Source organism: Pseudorasbora parva, chromosome 17, assembly GCF_024679245.1.
Source record: "Pseudorasbora parva isolate DD20220531a chromosome 17, ASM2467924v1, whole genome shotgun sequence".
In the NCBI taxonomy this organism is placed as follows: domain Eukaryota; kingdom Metazoa; phylum Chordata; class Actinopteri; order Cypriniformes; family Gobionidae; genus Pseudorasbora; species Pseudorasbora parva.
Window position 1 is genome coordinate 2,012,541 of NC_090188.1, and position 18,518 is coordinate 2,031,058.

The following is an 18,518-nucleotide window of genomic DNA, read 5'->3' on the forward strand; positions in this document are numbered from 1 at the left end:
GAGAGATTTAATCACATGATGTTATGGCCTGAAGTTTACCACAGACGTCTAGGACGCTCTATAAAGTCGACTTGACTCTAGATTGCATGTGAAAAAGATGCAATTAAAATTATTTTATTCACGGAAGCATTAAATCGTTCAATAGTGACATTTATAATGTTACAAAAGATTATAATTTAAATAAATGCCTTTTTTAACTTTCCGCTTGATGTTTTTAACACTGATAATAATGATAACTGTGTGTTGATGATCAGATCCTCATCTCAGAATGATTAGTGAAGGATCATGTGACACTGAAGACTGGAGTAATGATGATAAATTCAGCTTTGATCACAGGAATAAATCGTCCCCGGTTACGTATGTAACCTTAGTTCCCTGAGAACAGGGAACTCGCGCTGCGTCAGCTGACGCTACGGGGAACGCCTTCAGCGTGACAGGTGTCTGAAATCGCTATCAAATCACAATCCTACTGACCGTCGGCAGCTGGTGATGTCATCGCCGTGCGACCAGGAAGTATAAAAGTGCACCGTGCCAACATGACGCTATCCGCTTCGTCTGAAGGGACTGTGGGCAGACACACCTTGAAGCATGGCCATGTGACGCAGCGTCTCGTTCCCTGTTCTCAGGGAACTAAGGTTACATACGTAACCGGAGACGTTCCCTTTCGAAAGGGAACTCGCGCTGCATCAGCTGACACTACGGGGAACGATATACCCACGCCGCCATGCTGAGGGGAGTGCACGCCCCTTACTGGCAGTGAGAACTGCCTGGACGAGAGTTCGCAGAAAGTCTGAACCACTCCCCCTCTAGCCACACAGGCTGCCAGTGACATCATTCCCTACGGTCATAGCCCAAGCTATATGCCTAAGAGAGAACCTTATCAAGTTTTATCTGAGGTTTCCTACCCTCGGCTTGCTCAAGGGCCCGGGACCTACTACTTCGAAGGAAGGAGTCCCTTAAGGGAATGTGGCTAGGGGACCCGAGGGCGCCCCAGCCGTCACTAATTCGGGAAAACCTTCACCGAATGCCACCAGGGAGGCCTCACCTGGCATCACTTCTGTGGGACACCCTAGCTTGGCCAACCCTGTCTGTCAAAACAGAGCCTCCGGACATCGCTCTTACTCATGAGCATCAAGACTGAGGGACTGCAAACTGGCAATGTCCTCCTCAGACCGGAACTCGGAGACGGGAATCCTGGAGAGCAGTACTCAGCTTAGTGCTTCTTACCCTTGCCATCGAGGGGAGTCTCTTCTGCTCGATCCTAGGATCTACTGAACACATTTATTACAGGGGTGCTCAGGAGGCCTGAAAAGGCCTATGGACTGATCTACTGGCCTGCCCGTCTGATCAGACTCAAGCGGCTGTAAGCTCGCAGACGACCCTCAATGAGGGGAGCTCTTAAGCCAGCCTGTTAGGTAAACCATGCTGTAGGCTAGCCAGTCCCTGTCCTGAAGGGACTGCGCAGCAGAAACAGAGTCTCGTCGTGCTAGGGCATGAGCCTTGGGTTATACCTGCCAAGGCCGGGACCCACCGGCGGGCAGCTGCTAGCTGTCAGCACAAAGCCAGTTATACGTTCCCGCTCAAGGGAACCGTTTCCCCTCCAGGGAGGCCAGGAGGCGCCTCTACCTGGCACCGTTAGTGCTAGCTGTTAAGAGCTGCAGGAAGGTAGCTTTACTGGTTCCTCAGGGGGCCCATGAGGCCATAACCCAAGAAGCCACCCATGCTAATGGCTAGCTTGTCACAAGGACCTGGTCCGGGAATCCCTTCCCAAAGAGGCCCAGAAAGGCCTGACAGCGTAACACACTGGCCTACCGAGCGTCCCGGCTCGGGGGCTCACCCTCAGGCGGCCTGGAGCTTCCTGCTAGCCAATGTGCAAACTGTCGGGAGTTGCTGTGTTCCCGGGGCTCGCCTCCAGGGAGGCCTGTTTGATGCCTACATATAGTCCGGTCTTCTAGGGCGGCCTGGAGAGGCCTATTGCCGAATGGCAGTTCCCTATTAGATTGGTGACAGACGGTGCTTATCCGATGGCAAATCCCACCGGAAACCCCGCAGGGCCGGGAAACGACCTTAGGACGGCCTGAAGCGGCCTGTCCCTGATAGCAGACCATGCTAGCCGCCTGGCTAGCACCCATGCACACTGTTGCAAGACCTGGGAACCGGGGCTCACGCTACAGGAGGCCTAAAGCGGCCTAGATCCTGTCAACCAATGGTCGGAACCCTAGGCCACCCCCTCAGGGGACGCCATCTGAGGCGTGCTAAAACTCAGCGAGCCCTCATAAGTCGGGCTGACAGTGGCTTGTCTGCTGGCTGATGATGACTGGATATCCAGTCACTACCTGGGGACTCATCCCCAGGGAGGCCGTAAGGGGCCTACTTATGACGAGGTTTCTGCTGCGGCCGACATCGTTGGGGAGAACTCACCCGCAGGGAGGCCTACTGAGGCCTACCACCTGACCCAGAGTTAACTGCCCGGACTGCCTCGGCTGGCGTCTCCCCGCCAGCCGGCCTTCTGTAGATGGTCCGTCCCAGCGGCCCGTAGAAGCCTTCAGTCTCCCAGGCAGCGCCTACCAGCGTGGACCTAAAACACAATGCCCACAGCAGTGCACTCAGCATAAAACGCTTTGGACCCTCTAAAGCGAGAGGAGTACAACTTACGCCACCTGCCTCCAGGGCGGCCGTCTGGTCGTCCAGCCGTCCGCCGTCCGCGCAAGGGCGTCAGCCCTGACAGTGTTTCGGCTCCAGGGGAGCATCCTACCAACCCATGCTTTCCGATGGTTGCGAAGTACAGCTCGACCCGAGCCCTAAAAAGGTGAAGCAGAAGACACAGAGCAAGAGGTGAAAATATTGAATACACATAACCAGCCATTTCTTGAACCAAGCAGGGGGGCCGCCCAGAAGTGGCGGCCGCACTAGCTCTGGGGGGCGGGGCTAGCAAAACCCGTCTAACTGCGCACCGCGAAGAGACGCCTACCCCGTCCCCACGACCACTGGCTGAGTCGCGATTCATTCTGCTACACACCTTTTTGCATTAATAACAACCCCCAAATGCAGAAGGGGGGTGGGCATTGGCCGGACGACCCTAACTGCGGGGAGGCCGGATAGGGATACAAAGCTCCTGCGGGACTACCGACAGGAGCCCGGGGCAACTGCCAGGGCGATATGCCACCGCGAGACGCCACCGCCATCTAATCAACAGCCTAGGCCAACTTGATGCACTAGCATCGGTCTGATAATCCCACAAACAAAGGCCCTAAAAAGGGCTGGGACAGACCTTACTGCAGTTCATGCGCTAGCCTAACCTCACAAATTCATCTAGATATTTCACTAGCAGAGGTGCCAACGCTACCCAGAGGTGGCTACAGCTAAAAAAGTTCGCTAGGAGAACATACATCAGTTTATATCGCCGCTACATGCCCGCGGCATGTGCGGTGGCCTCAACTGCTCATATTACACATATCCAGAAGAGAAACAGCCTTATAAACTACTGTTGCTACACTAGCAAACATACAGCCTACATAAACATTCTTGTGTTTATACAAACATCATTCTAGCCACCTTTACCGGGGAACTACAGGCCCACTTCTCCAACTGTTACATTACTTCACTCTTTTGCAGACAAAACATCCCTCAGGGAAGCATAGAGTCCAAACATACGGCATTGAAAAGAAGAATGTTTGCCCTAAAAGGGGACTCACCCGCTGTCTTCAGTGCCTCATCGCTTCATGTAACATGCATGCTTCGGCGCACTAACCTGAGGGTGGGGCGCTCTCACACACCGGCCTGGCAGGCTCATCATCGGCCCGCGCGGCCTGGTGTAAAGCATGCCCGGGGAGAGAAAAGAAAAACAACAGAACACAAAGGAGGGGACACAACATCACGTTCTCCGCGCCCTCGGGGGAGGAGACTCACCACCTCGCTTCCGGTGCTGGAAGCGGTTCTTCTCCCCGATGTCCCTCCTCCTGTTGCGGGTGTCCCGCCTCTTCTGCGTCCTACTCCTCCACGGAGGGGGCGCACGAGAGGCCACGCTACTGCATTGGCCCAGTCGATGATCCTCGGATCTTGATGGGCCAGGGACACCCTCCTGCCTGGGCGCCACCCCGGACCTCAGCGGAATACACGTTCTATACGCCGCTGAGCGCGCCATCGCCTCTCTGAACTTTCCCACCACCGCCTCGACGGAGGTGCCAAAAAGCTCAGAGGGCGAGACCGGGGCATCAAGGAGAAAGGCCTTTTCTTTCACCCCGATGTCTGCCAGGTTCAGCCACAGATGCCTCTCCGTGGCGACCATAGCCGCCATCGACCGTCCGATGGCGACTGCTGTGTGTTTGGCCGCCCCGAGAGAGAGATCCGTGGTGCGGCGCAACTCAGCCATCGCATCAGGGAGTAGGCCCTCCCCCTGATCGAGGTCCCTCAGCAGGTCAGTTTGATAAGCCTGCAACACAGCCATTGTGTGCAAGGCCGCCGCCTGACCCGCCGACGTGTATGCCCTGCCATTAAGACGCGAAGTCGTCTTTAATGGTTTCGATGGCAGGGCTGGAGCTCTTAGTGTCGATGGCCGCCCAGACGCGAGATAGTTCACGAACGTCTCGTCGATGGGCGGCATCGACACACACCCTGCCTCGGCCAATCCGTGCCGAGTAGGGTTTCTTCCATGCCCCCACGACATGCTCGTGAAGGTCCGGGAGGAATGAAAGGCTCCCGGGAGCTGGGCGGCTATGGTCGGGGAGAAACCGATCGCCCAATCTGTCAGGGCGGGCGGCCGCTCCCCTGGCTCTCTGCCACAGCAGCTGAAGTCTCAGCGCGCGCGCCCCATAACGTCTAACAGCTCCCCATACACGGGGCAGGATGGCTGGGAGGATTCAGCCTCAGCCTCATTTTCCTCCTCATCTACCGCCATCCTTTGATCAACCGGAAGAGCATGGGCTGACGAAGAGGAGGAGTCTCCATCCGACTCCTCCTCCGTCAGCCTGCCCTCGCGACCTGGCTGATCGTCCGCGAGAACTGTACTCTCCAGATGATGAGCCAGGTGCTGGCTCTTCTTCCCTCGAGAAGAAGGCCAAGCGAGAGCGGAGCGTCCTCAACGGAAAACGCTCACAGTTTGCGCAGGAGGCCCCCTCGAGAACCTCCCGCGCGTGCTCTTCCCCCAGGCAGAGCACACAAAGGTTGTGTGTGTCCTCAGGCTTGAGAAACCTGGGACACACGGATCAGCGCACTTCCTGTACGCTTCCCTCGACTTATGTGTGCATTTCATTTTACTGGCAGACTTTCTAGCGAACCAGACGGAACAGTTCCTTCAGACGAAGCGGATAGCGTCATGTTGGCACGGTGCCCTTTTATACTTCCTGGTCGCACGGTGAAGACATCACCAGCTGCCGACGGTCAGTAGGATTGTGATTTGATAGCGATTTCAGACACCTGTCACGCTGAAGGCGTTCCCCGTAGTGTCAGCTGACGCAGCGCGAGTTCCCTTTCGAAAGGGAACACACTTTACTATATATTCACACAGAGAAAAGATGATCTACACTGGAGGAATATTTCACTGCTTTACTGGATTTATGATCAAATTAATGCAGACGAGCAGAAGAGGCTGTTTGCTAAAACATTACAAAATCTTACCGACCCCAAACTTTTTAAACCATATTAAATATATGATAAGGCCAATGAAATAAGTCATCTAGTGAGTCTATAAGAGGAAATGGCGCTTCAGTGTTGAGTCTGACAGGCGGATCCATCACAGCTTGATTGTTTTTGGCTGCTGATCCTGCCAACTTTATCAGGAGTGTAAATGGACGTGCTGCGAGACCTATTAAAGTCCATCAGATCGTTTTCTCCTGCAGGCTGAGCGCTTGACTCTCTCACACACACACACACACACACACACACACACTCACACACACACACACACACACGCACACGCACACGCACACACTCATACACACTCACATTCTCTTTCGCTCTCTCTCTCTCTCTTTCTCTCTCACACACTCTCTCTCACACGCACACACACTCTCACACGCACACACTCTCACATGCACACACACTCTCTCACACGCACACACACTCTCTCACACGCACACACACTCTCACATGCACACTCTCACACGCACACACTCTCTCACACGCACACACACTCTCTCACACGCACACACACTCTCTCACACACACTCACACGCACACGCACACACACTCACACGCACACGCACACACTCTCACACGCACACACACTCGCACACACTCTCACGTGCACACACTCATACACACTCACATTCTCTCTCTCTCACACACGCACACACTCTCACGCGCACACACACATTCTCTCTCACACACTCTCACACACACACACACACACACACACACACACACACACACACACACACACACACACACACACACACACACACACACACACACACACACACACACACACACACACTGTAGTGCTGTATGGAGTGATGGCAGGTTAGAGCTCCTGACCCAGAGACGCCGCAGCTGCTCATTGAGCCAAGCTCGTGATTTATGTTCCAGAACTCACAGCGTTTTAAAGCGTCATGGGCTGTGGGTTCATGCAAATTTTTTTGTAAGGACTTTTAATTTAAGTTAAACTAGTGAGAAACTGGCCGTGATATATATATATAATTCATATTTAAAACTATATTATTTAAAAATATATAAATATTTTGGTTTATTTTTCAATTATTTATTTTTATTTTAATATTTTATTATATATTTTTATTTAAAAAATTCAATAAACATACTAAAATATCAAATACACATTTATTTTATTTTATGATAATATATATATGTGTGTGTGTGTGTGTGTGTGTGTGTGTGTGTGTGTGTGTGTGTGTGTGTGTGTGTGTGTGTGTGTGTGTGTGTGTGTGTGTTTATTGGTTCTATTATGTATTTTTAGTTTTATATTTTAATATATATTTTATTTAATATTGTTTTCATTTTATGTTTAAAAAATTATATAAACATATGTACTAAAGTTAAAGTTTAATTTTTTAAATAAAAAATATTTAATTAAATATTTTAATTTTTTATAAATTAAGTTTTTTGTTAAGTATATTTAGTTTTATTATATATATATCTTTTTTTTAAATAATATAAACATGTGTACTAAAATATATAGTACTTTTATTTTATTCATTGTATTTTATTATATGCTTTATACTTGTATTATTTCTTTAAAAAGATAAGTATATATATAAAAAAAATATATATATATATATATATATATATATATATATATATATATATATATATATATATATAAATAAAGCAAGCATTCTCAGACCTCGTGTTTTCAGTAGTCCTTCCAGAACCCTCTCATGATGCTGACCCGTCCGTCTCTCGTGTGTGTGTGTTTTGTCCTGCTTTCCCAGCACAATCCGGATCAGTCGGAAGGGATGGCACATGCTCCTGAACTTCTGCTTCCACACGGCCTTGACTTTCGCCGTGTTTGCCGGAGGCATCAACCGAATCAAACACCCCATCCTCTGCCAGGCCGTGAGTCTCGGGCCTTTTCATCTTTATCTCTCCCTCTCTCATTGTCTCTTTCAATGCATTGCCGCTCCTAAAAATCAATTATTCATGTGTAGCGGTGTGTGTACGGAGTGCGCTGCGTGTGTGTTTTTCATGCATACGGCCTCTGACCTTAATGAAAAAGCTTTACAAACTCAGTCATCTATTCATAGTTTTCACGTGTCGTCACACACTTATATGAACGCCGACCTGGAGGGCAAAACAAGGCTCTCCTCTATTGCCCACCAGTCATTTTTACCAGGTCAGGTTACTGTAGTCAGTATTAAAGGGTTAGTTCACCCAAAAATGAAATGTCTGTCATTAACTCCTCTCCCTAATGTCGCTCCACACCCGTAAGACCTCCGTTCATCTTCACACACAGTTTAAGATATTTTATATTTAGTCCGAGAGCGTATGCAAGTGTATGCACACTATACTGTCCATGTCCAGAAAGGGAATAAAAACATCATCACAGTAGTCCATATGAGACATCAGTGGGTTAATTAGAGTCTCTTGAAGCATCCAAAATACATTTGGGTCCAAAAATAACAAAAACTACGACTTTATTCAGCATTGGCTTCTCTTCCGCGTTTGTGTTCAATCCTCAAATAAAGATTCGAATGGTTATGAATCAGCGAATTGATTCATGATTCGGATCGCGTGCCAAACTGCTGAAATCACGTGACATTGGCGATGACATTAGGGTGAGGAGTTAATGACAGACATTTCATTTTTGGGTGAACTAACCCTTTAATGCAGTGTCAGTGCTATTAAAATACCAAATTCAATATGCACCTGATTGATGTTGCACACTTTATACAGGAAAGCAGATGAACACAGAATATTAGTGCAACACAAGGTTTCTCGTTAGGTGTTTTCCCATCGAAACCCATTATAAAGAAAACGTTGCGTTCATATTCCGGGTTTCATCTGCTCACCTTTATATAGTCTGCATCATCAAAAAGGTGTAAACTGATTTTGATCTTATAATAATATCACTGTTATAGTACATTACGGCACTTTAAAGGGGGGGTGAAACACTCAGTTTCAGTCAGTGTCATGTCAATCTTGAGTACCTATAGAGTAGCATTGCATCCTGCATATCTCCGAAAAGTCTTTATTTTTTTTATAATTATATAAGAAAGATGCGCTGTTCCGAGTCTTTCCGAAAAAAGCAGAGCGGGTGGGGGCGTGTCGTGTGAGCGGAGCTAAATAATGACGTGTGCAGCTGCGCGCTGTTATTGTGTTGAGTCGAGTGCGTCATCCCTAACAGCGGGAAAAAAACTTTATTCAAAATAAAAATATGGCTTTTAATCAGATACAGCCATACATCTATGATCCGGAATCAGACCCAGAGGCTGCAGTTGAACAGGAGCAGCAGCAAAAACGACTAGAGCAGGACGTCTCTATGTGCTACAAGTTATACACTAACTATATAATATGCTTAGCGGCTTGTGTTATTTACATATTTATACTTGAATTATATCGTCGTATTTTTGTCTTTGAAGGTGTATGTAAGGCCGCCCAAATCGTCCCAATGGAGGTTAACGATCGGCGGGTGAAGTTCGCTGCGCGTTCGTCTTTTCAGCGGGGAAAAGGGGATTTTATTCCAATCCCTCGTTATCTGACTCCATTTAATGATAATTTAGAATTTAGGTTAGAATGCCAATTGGTTATTTGGTCATTCATTTTTAATAGTTTAAGTACACATTTAATTATTCCGTTTAACCCTTTGTTGAAATTATACCCAACCTGAATAACTCCAGAGCAAGTCAGAATCCATCAAAGTGTAACAATTTATTTACAGTCAGGTAAATGTATAAAGCCAATTACATAGTCAATTCAAAGGTAATCCATATATAACATCAAATAGTCTGAAGTAAAGAATGAAATGTATACCTGACTTCTGAAAACTACATAATGCTGGCTATTTTGAGACATCCAACATTACGGGCTGACCGGTTTAAAGTGTCAAGCCTTGAGCTCTTTGCAACATTTCCTTAAATACCCAGAAACAAATACACAAACTCTTTCAAATGTAAACACGAGTGCACAATGGGAATTTGCATTGATCAAGACTTGTATTGATCCAAAGGCCAAATGGCTGAAAGCCACACCCACCATACACCAAGGAAAGATATCTTTAAACCCTTAAAACATTTATGATGTTCTAGTTTACTTCTGTGGAGTAGAGATATTTGTACCAGTCGCACTGAGACATTTCAAACGATATCAAACACATATAATACTGCATTGTGAGGATTGACATTGTAACAAAGAGATTTCTGGTGCATTTCAGGTGATCTCAAGTTTGTGGGAGCAGTAGTTTGGGGGAAGTTTCATGTGAAAGGAAAGGCATGTAAATTAGAGTCATTCATAGATGATTCACTCAGTGTGATGTCGTCTCGGACAGAGACTCTAACTCTATGAATAAGCTCAGATGCTAATTTCCTTTATTTTCTCAGAGAGTCCTTGTTCTTCATTCAGACATTTCGGCATATACTAGTTTTTTCAGTCTTACAGTTCCACCTCTTGATCCCAATGGGTCAAACTCTGGTGGTCCTATGGGATCACTGTTAGACGTTGGTTAGACGTTGGTTCAATCCTTGAGATGACGAAATTGTCTTAGCAGCTGCAGAGCCCTTTGGAAGGTTCTTTGTTCACCTGCAGGACACCGTCTTACCAGGTGTGTGTAGCTTGAGTTTAAGCTGGTGGGTGAATGTGTTCAGGTGTTCTACCTGTGGTTCAGCACAGCATGTTCATAGAGTCAGTCTCGGACCTTGGTGAATGTTCAGTTAACGTGTCACTTCTTCATGGGGAAGCTTCTGCTTCTGCACCTTCCCGATAATCTGACTCTCCTTGTGTAATTCTCACACCTCCAATGGTGTGGTTCACTGGGTAGATTTCAATGGGTGGAAGGCTTCTCCGTAGTTGACACCTGAAAAGAGTCTTAATGTCCACTTAACGACTGAACACTGATGAACTTAAAGCCATAGAGAAATGCATAAGAACATACAATGCAAGAAAACAAAAATAAAAAACAATGTGGGTTCACGTCAGCAGTGCGATTGGTACACCTTCTCTCAAGTGTTTTTTTAAGGTCATAATTGGTGGGGTGGTATTTAATCACCTAATTCTTCACTATCACTGTGATAAAGTGACAGCGGAATTTAAGTATTCTTGGTCTGGATTACCTAAGGAAATGCAGCAAAAAGTCAGTGCAGTTTATATATTAAAATAGATGATATGCATATAATAATAACATCATCAATAATATTCAATATTCAATCACAATTATGAAGATATACATATATATATAATAACCACTGTGTTTGTTCAGGAATCTTCCAATGCAATTAAGGCAGATCTAAATATGTTTAGTCATACAATAATGGAGATTGTGTATTCCTTGTCACAGTGTGTGTGTGTGTGTGTGCGTGAGTGTGTGTGTGTGTGTGTGTGTGTGTGTGCGTGTGCGTGTGCGTGTGTGTGTGTGTGTGTGAGAGAGAGACTTTGAGAGACTGTGAGAGAGTGAGTGTGTGTGTGTCTGTGTGTGTGTGTGTGTGTGTGTGTGTGTGTCTTCGTTAGATTGTCATCATGTGACCAACTCTACTGTCCTGTGTGTTTGAAGCTATTTGGATCTGTTGGTGTGAAAAGATGGACAATAGATCTTTAGTGAAGTAACACTTTTGGACTCTATGCCATCTATGATGTGTAGTGTACAACCTGGACAGATTTGATCTGTTTCAGGTGATATGAGGGTGTAGTGAAGGAGGTGTGTGTTCTGTGTTCTGTGTTTGTTTTTGGGAGATGGGTGGAGTCTTATCAATAACAATCTGTGTTGCAAAATTTAGTTCCAGTGCTACACTGGTAGGTCATTTTGTGAAGTGTGAATGACCCCATTAAGTGTTTTCGCACCCATCTCCATCATTCCAGGTTGTTCTGACAATTCCATTGTTTTGGCTCTGATGGGGTGTTAGCCCCATCTTGGTGTCCATCCTACAAGGAATTGCAGTTGTAAACCTGAGACAAAAATAATGCAGAGAATCACAGTTAATTCTGACATTATCAACAGCTTCACAGTCAGGTTTGGACTTATTTGAATGGCACTATTATGTCTGTTGCAATTTTCATCCTGGCTGTCACATGAAACAGAGTTTCATCGGCCAGGTCTGAATTGTTGCTGTTGTTTTAGTACAGTGTGTGACACCTTAAAACTGTTCTTACAGTCGAGCCTTCACAGTCTGCTGTGAGCATTAGAGACCCCAGTTTTGCTGGAGAATTTTTCTGAATTAATCAGAGCTTTTATCGCTCATATTGTCATGAATTCTGATGGGTTGGTTCCCATGGCTTTATTTCCAGTTGCTCTCCTTACAGTCAGATCTGTGGGCAGAAATTGATTCACCTGTTTTGGTGTTGTCTGCTTTGAATTTTGTTTTACGGTGTCGCACACACATTTGATTATTTGAGGTCTCTGTGACCTGTAAAAAAAATTGAGGTACTTCTGTGGTGAAGGGTGAATTGGTTTGCTATTATCAGTGCCACACATATAGCTGTGTTCTTGTAAAGGCAAAAGATAACAGCACAACCCCTCCCTTTTGGCACTGGGAATTAACCCAATGCAATTTAAGATTAAAATCCAATTCATTTCTTTTTGCATTACCTCAATATTTCATCTGACTCAATAATGTAAACGTTTTAATTATTTCTAATACTTTACAAATATGAATAAACGTCTGATTATTCTGCTTAACTCTTTACTTTATTGAAATCATTCATTAGGTTCTTAGAGTCACAGGGTCTTCGCACTTTCCAGTATGCGGGCCCATAATCACAAACTTATCAGTCTTGGTCAAGTAGACAGAGGTTAAATCTTTTATATTGAGTTATAGTCAGTAAACTAAGATTCCGATAACATGAGTATTCACAAACTCGTCAGTCTTGGTCGTCAGTAGAGGCCATACGACTGATATCTTGGACGCCCGTGCTACACGTTGATCATTCCAAGATATTTTTGTTCAGTCCCCTTGGGTTTGAATTCTCGTAATTAATGCAAACTGCTTTCAATCAGAGGCCCATGACCATCACCACAGATTCAAGTGACCAACTTACTATCTCTAATGGTGACTTTCTATAATCATGCCGTGGTTTTCCACGTCTACGTAATTTAGAGCAATATTACAACAATCAGGAATTAGGGTTGCCCTATTTAGATTGGTCTAACAATTTGTTATTGTTCTAAACGGAAGACGTCTTTAGTCTTTCAACCCGCAGTCCAAGTCTACGTATCTGAACGCCAATGTGTTAGTCGGAGCTCTAAAACATCAGCCTGGTGTGCTTTTATGCTCCACCGAAAAACTGTGTTCTAGTCCGTGTTACTAACCTGAGCGTAGTCTTGTGGTGTCATGGATGTACATGATCCACTGAGTCATTAACACAACATACGTTATAGCATTTTCATGGTTAATGCAATTGAATAACACTGTAGCCACATGGCAATCCTATGCTCCACCTGGGAGACAAACAAATTCAACAAAGAACCACATTTATTCAGTTTTTCTCAAGATACATGGTCTAGAATGCATATAGCATCTACAACCTTTATCCTAAGTGTTTCATACACTTACAGTAAAGCAATCTTGTGTTTTAAAGAATAAACTTAAATAGCCTAGGTGTTTTTATTAACACAAACAACTATCGTGTGTTCAATGCGCACGTGTTTAGTACAATTACAAATTTGAAAATGCATACGAACTAATACCAAGCGTTAGGCGGAACTCTAAAATCTCAGTCGGCGTGCCTCAAAGCTCCACCCAAAAACTGAACTCCAGTCCGTTACTAACCTGACAGATTTGCGGTAACAATACATCCTAATGCACTAAAATCAATAATTTCAGAGTAAATCAAAATTAAATCGAACGCAACAACATATTTATCAAAATGTCTTAAAGATAATGATTTTGATTCGGCCCTGCAGTCACAACTGGCTGGCATGTACATTGATTGCACGACAACAGTCAGGCTTAAGGCCAATGAGCGACTCTGTTGGTGTTAACATCCAATGAACTAGCAGCACATGCTGAGTGCAGTCAAATTCCTGCTCGAATTCTGTTTTGAGTGAGGTTTCGGATTTTATTTTCATGCCAATACATTTGAATATGAAAGACTGGTTCAAGACTGATGCAAGCACATTCGTTGTATCTCTTTTTAGATTACAAATGCCTAATTGCTTGATTTAGTCTATTTACAGACTAATCTGCTCAGTGCACAGTGGCAATTTTAACTGAATTTACAAAATGTGATAGATTTAGGTGTTACTTATTTGGCTAAACGCTCCCATTGAACATAGAGAGAAAGTCTTTGTTCTCCGAGTGGGCGTGGTACGCCCCGTGGGCTCGCTGAGCCACTCAGAAACATCATGAGGTTTCTTAACAAAAATACAGTAACAACATCACTATCATTCTGTGTATCAATCTTAGATTTGAATCGTACCACCTCTTAATCATTTGTAGCCACGAGTAATTTAGCTGTGTGGCAATAATAGCTGTAGCCAATTTTGATCAAACAAAAAGTTCTCTTCATTTTTACATGTTGCATATGCATCAGCCTGTTTTCCTACTTTGCTTTTCATAAACAAATATAAACTTTGCTATTTATCAAATCACAAATGTCTTCCAATTGTTTACAAACTTAGATTTTTAATTCTATTGTTTGCTCGTTCTCATCGTGTGTTGCTAGTTTGTTGCAGCTAATAAAACAACGGAGAAAGCATTTAGCTGATTTTAAAAACACTCTAATTTACAAATGCTTATCGAGTCTCAGGAAATAGTTTGGAAGATGTTTTTCCAATTTAGGTTTAGTTGTTGTAGGTCTACGCCGACAAAGAAATATTTTAAAATCCATAACATGAGTTTTAATTCCTCTACTGCGCTGTCGCTATCATGTCCCTGGTATGTGATGTATCTAAATTCTTAAACCCCACCGGATTGCGGTTCCGGTCTAACATTGGGTATTCCGACCCATTCTATTAATGTGTCTATATGGGATGCGTCTGTTTTTCCCTAAACATTTCTAAAAGGGCAAAAAGAATTTTACTTACCAGAACAGCTGAAGAAAGAGAAGTGCAAACCTCTTGTTGATTTTAAAATCGAATACTTCGCTGAAAAGACGTTGCTCGTAAGAGAGTTGCAACATCACGGAGGCTGGTCACCATTTTGTAGGGCCGCCCAAATCGTCCCAATGAAGGCTAACGATCGGCGGGTGAAGTTCGCTGCGCGTTCGTCTTTTCAGCGGGGAAAAGGGGATTTTATTCCAATTCCTCGTTAATCTGACTCCATTTAATTATAATTTAGAATTTAGGTTAGAATGCCAATTGGTTATTTGGTCATTCATTTTTAATAGTTTAAGTACACATTTAATTATTCCGTTTAACCCTTTGTTGAAATTATACCCAACCTGAATAATTCCAGAGCAAGTCAGAATCAATCAAAAGTATAACAATTTATTTAACAGTCAGGTAAATGTATAAAGCCAATTACATAGTCAATTCAAAGGTAATCCATATATAACATCAAATACTCTGAAGTAAAGAATGAAATGTATACCTGACTTCTGAAAACTACATAATGCTGGCTATCTTAAGACATCCAGCATTACGGGCTGACCGGTTTAAAGTGTCAAGCCTTGAGCTCTTTGCAACATTTCCTTAAATACCCAGAAACAAATACACAAACTCTTTCAAATGTAAACACGAGTGCACAATGGGAATTTGCATTGATCAAGACTTGTATTGATCCAAAGGCCAAATGGCTGAAAGCCACACCCACCATACACCAAGGAAAGATATCTTTAAACCCTTAAAACATTTATGATGTTCTAGTTTACTTCTGTGGAGTAGAGATATTTGTACCAGTCGCACTGAGACATTTCAAACGATATCAAACACATATAATACTGCATTGTGAGGATTGACATTGTAACAAAGAGATTTCTGGTGCATTTCAGGTGATCTCAAGTTTGTGGGAGCAGTAGTTTGGGGGAAGTTTCATGTGAAAGGAAAGGCATGTAAATTAGAGTCATTCATAGATGATTCACTCAGTGTGATGTCGTCTCGGACAGAGACTCTAACTCTATGAATAAGCTCAGATGCTAATTTCCTTTATTTTCTCAGAGAGTCCTTGTTCTTCATTCAGACATTTCGGCATATACTAGTTTTTTCAGTCTTACAGTGTACATGTGGGAAGTGCAGTTGTGCGTGTGTGTGTGTTGTGTGTTTACGCGTGGTTTGTGTAGACAGTAAGCGGAAGGCTAAGTTAGTGTTTACATAGAAAGACACGGAATAGTAGCGCATTTGAATGAAGAAGCGCGCTTTTTTAGTTCAACATATTTCCCCACTCTTTGTGTATTGTTGTTTGGAGTGCTTTTACAATACACAAACATAAAGTTACACATATAGTGGCCAGCTAAACAAATGTACACGCACTACACATCGCATGCTCCATTGATCAATTAACTATACGTGATCATGTTTGGGCTACTTGATGAGCATAGGCAAAAACACAGACATTTGAAGCAGTCTCACTCACCGCCTGCGGTTCTAACGTTGGGACCTTTATCGTTGGGACTGCTCCATCCTTCAGCATTAGGCGATCGGGAAAATCCGGCGTCGAGCTGGGCCTTGTTTATGAAACAGTCGGCACCGAAATGCAGCGAACAGATATAAACATTCGCGCAACTCAGTTGCTGATCCGGAAAAGCAAATTCCATCCACTGTTGCCTTAACGCGGGGTTTTGGGGAATCTGTGCAGGACTGTCTTGGTCTGGCAACCAAAAACGCACTTTTTGATGTCATTGTAATTGTGCACATCACCTGTGCAGCGCAGCCTACGAGCCAGCGCTTTGATGGGCGTAGGCTGTTGCTTTCGCTCTCTCCCTCTCTCTCTCTCTCTCACGCGCTTCCGGTAGAATTGTCCGTAAGGCCCATACAAGGAAATTCCGCCCCCACTAACGTCAATGGGGACGCATGATCTCAAAAAACTTGCCGAAACTTATGACTAACCGGAAGTAGTATTTTTGACAAAGAAATACTCCCATCAAACGTCCACCTTAACTTTTGAAACTTTGTCTATGTTTAGTATGGGATTCCAAGTCTTTAACAGTGTAAAAAGATCAGTATGCATGAAACAGCATTTCACCCCCCCTTTAATGGTTTAAAAGAAGTCGTCAGTTCCTCCTCTGTCTGCTTGATCAGCTCTATAATGGTTACTGCATAATTAATAAGTGGTGTAACAACTCGATTTAAAATTAAACCCATATCAACAAATCCTAGATTAGCGTTAAACTTTGCTTAACTGAATCCTTGTTAGAGCAAATAGTGTTTTTCACGTTAAAGGACGACTCCGGTGAGAAATGCCCCTCGGGGATCGTTCTCTGGGATGCGTTTTCATGGAAATCGAATGTAAAGAGTTTTATCTCTAACAACAGATTAGATTATAGCGCTATTAAATGGGGCATATAATAAGTGAAATTAAATCGAAATGGAAAACAGTCTCGACAAATCAAGCTACGAGCGCTGTGCTAAGTGAGCAGATCGATAGGAATTAAGTCTGTGAAATCTAATTACATGGAAATGCATGAATTATATCTGTTTATTAAAATATATGGTTGACTAACATTCTTCCGGAAACAACGGCACAGCGTTCGTGGCTCGACTCGCCGAGACTGTTTTCCAAGATGGCTGCCGTCTGTAAACGGCAGATAGTCTGTACAGTCTCACCCCAACTTAGAAATTTTACATTTATATGGAGTCAACTTTCAGTAGAACCTTTTTGCATTCTTTAATTTTTCCTCATTTCTCTTACTGTATTACTTCATGGTCCCAAGCAGGGAAATCTACTCTTAGACCTTTACATAGTTTATACAAACGGGCTATAAAGTGTTTGATAAGAAACCTGACAGATATCATCATTGTCTTATCATTCAAAAACATAATCTTTAACCACTTCAGCTCTGCAGCACATTTTGCATTTTTTGGAGAATTAGGCATATCTGAATTTAAAAGAGCGCCCTACCCACATACATTCGAGTAAATAGATAAAAATGGTCTCATTTTACAGAAAAAACTCTAAATTTTAGATATATATTTTTATAATATTGCATATATTATATTGTATCTCTTCACAATCTTATGATAAACATATATAATAAATAAATATTTTGATTTATTTTTAATTAATTTGTTATTTAAAAATCTATATTTTTTTTTTATCATTTTGGGATCCAAGCTTTTTGGAAGTTTCTGTTGATTCTATAAATTGGCACTAAACAGGGGGGGAAAAAATTTCTTGATATCTCCTTGCAAATAAAAGTTATTGAGATTTATCTGACCAAAGTGTCTAATAACTCCTACTCCTCTGCATTGACATAAACTGGCCACTATAGGAAATCGAAAAGAAGGCTCCGCCTCTTCAACTTTGTAAAGGGAGATCTCGGGCTCTGATTGGTCTAGAAGCATGATCCACATGTCTATAAAGTGCTCAGATTCTCAGCTTTTCTGTAGCATGATGCAATATGTGATGACATCATGAAAAATCGTGGCTAACACCGACAATCAAAACTAGCAATAATAAGAGTATTTGTCCGCATCACATGTTTTGATCTGGACATTGGTGACATATTACAGTGTCATTTGGCCATACTTGCTCACAGTAAAAATAGTCTCATTTTGAAGCGAACAACCTAAGGAACAAGCTGATGTAGGGTTTGAGGCTAGTAGCTTTACAAAGAGTGTGATCCGAAAAGGAATGGGACTCATGTGTTTACTTGTTCAAAGGAGTCATTTCCATCTTTGTGATTTTTTTGATAATAAATTTACTGTAAATTATTGGATTGGTGAAATTAACTGCTCAGCGATATTCCTGAGGCCGATAGCTTTCATTTGATGTGTGACTTGTCTATTTTAGGTGTGTTTGTGTGATAAAAATATGAAATTTTAT

At 43.5% G+C, this 18,518-nt stretch overlaps 1 protein-coding gene across 1 annotated transcript in view; it reads left to right on the plus strand.

The window, feature by feature from the left end:
* Positions 1-18,518, plus strand: part of LOC137044903 (adhesion G protein-coupled receptor A3) — a 268,199-nt gene that overhangs the window by 190,553 nt on the left and 59,128 nt on the right. The window contains exon 17 of the mRNA XM_067421283.1: positions 7,386-7,509. Within this exon, the coding sequence (XP_067277384.1) occupies positions 7,386-7,509 (124 nt within the window). The remainder of the gene's footprint in view (positions 1-7,385; positions 7,510-18,518) is intronic.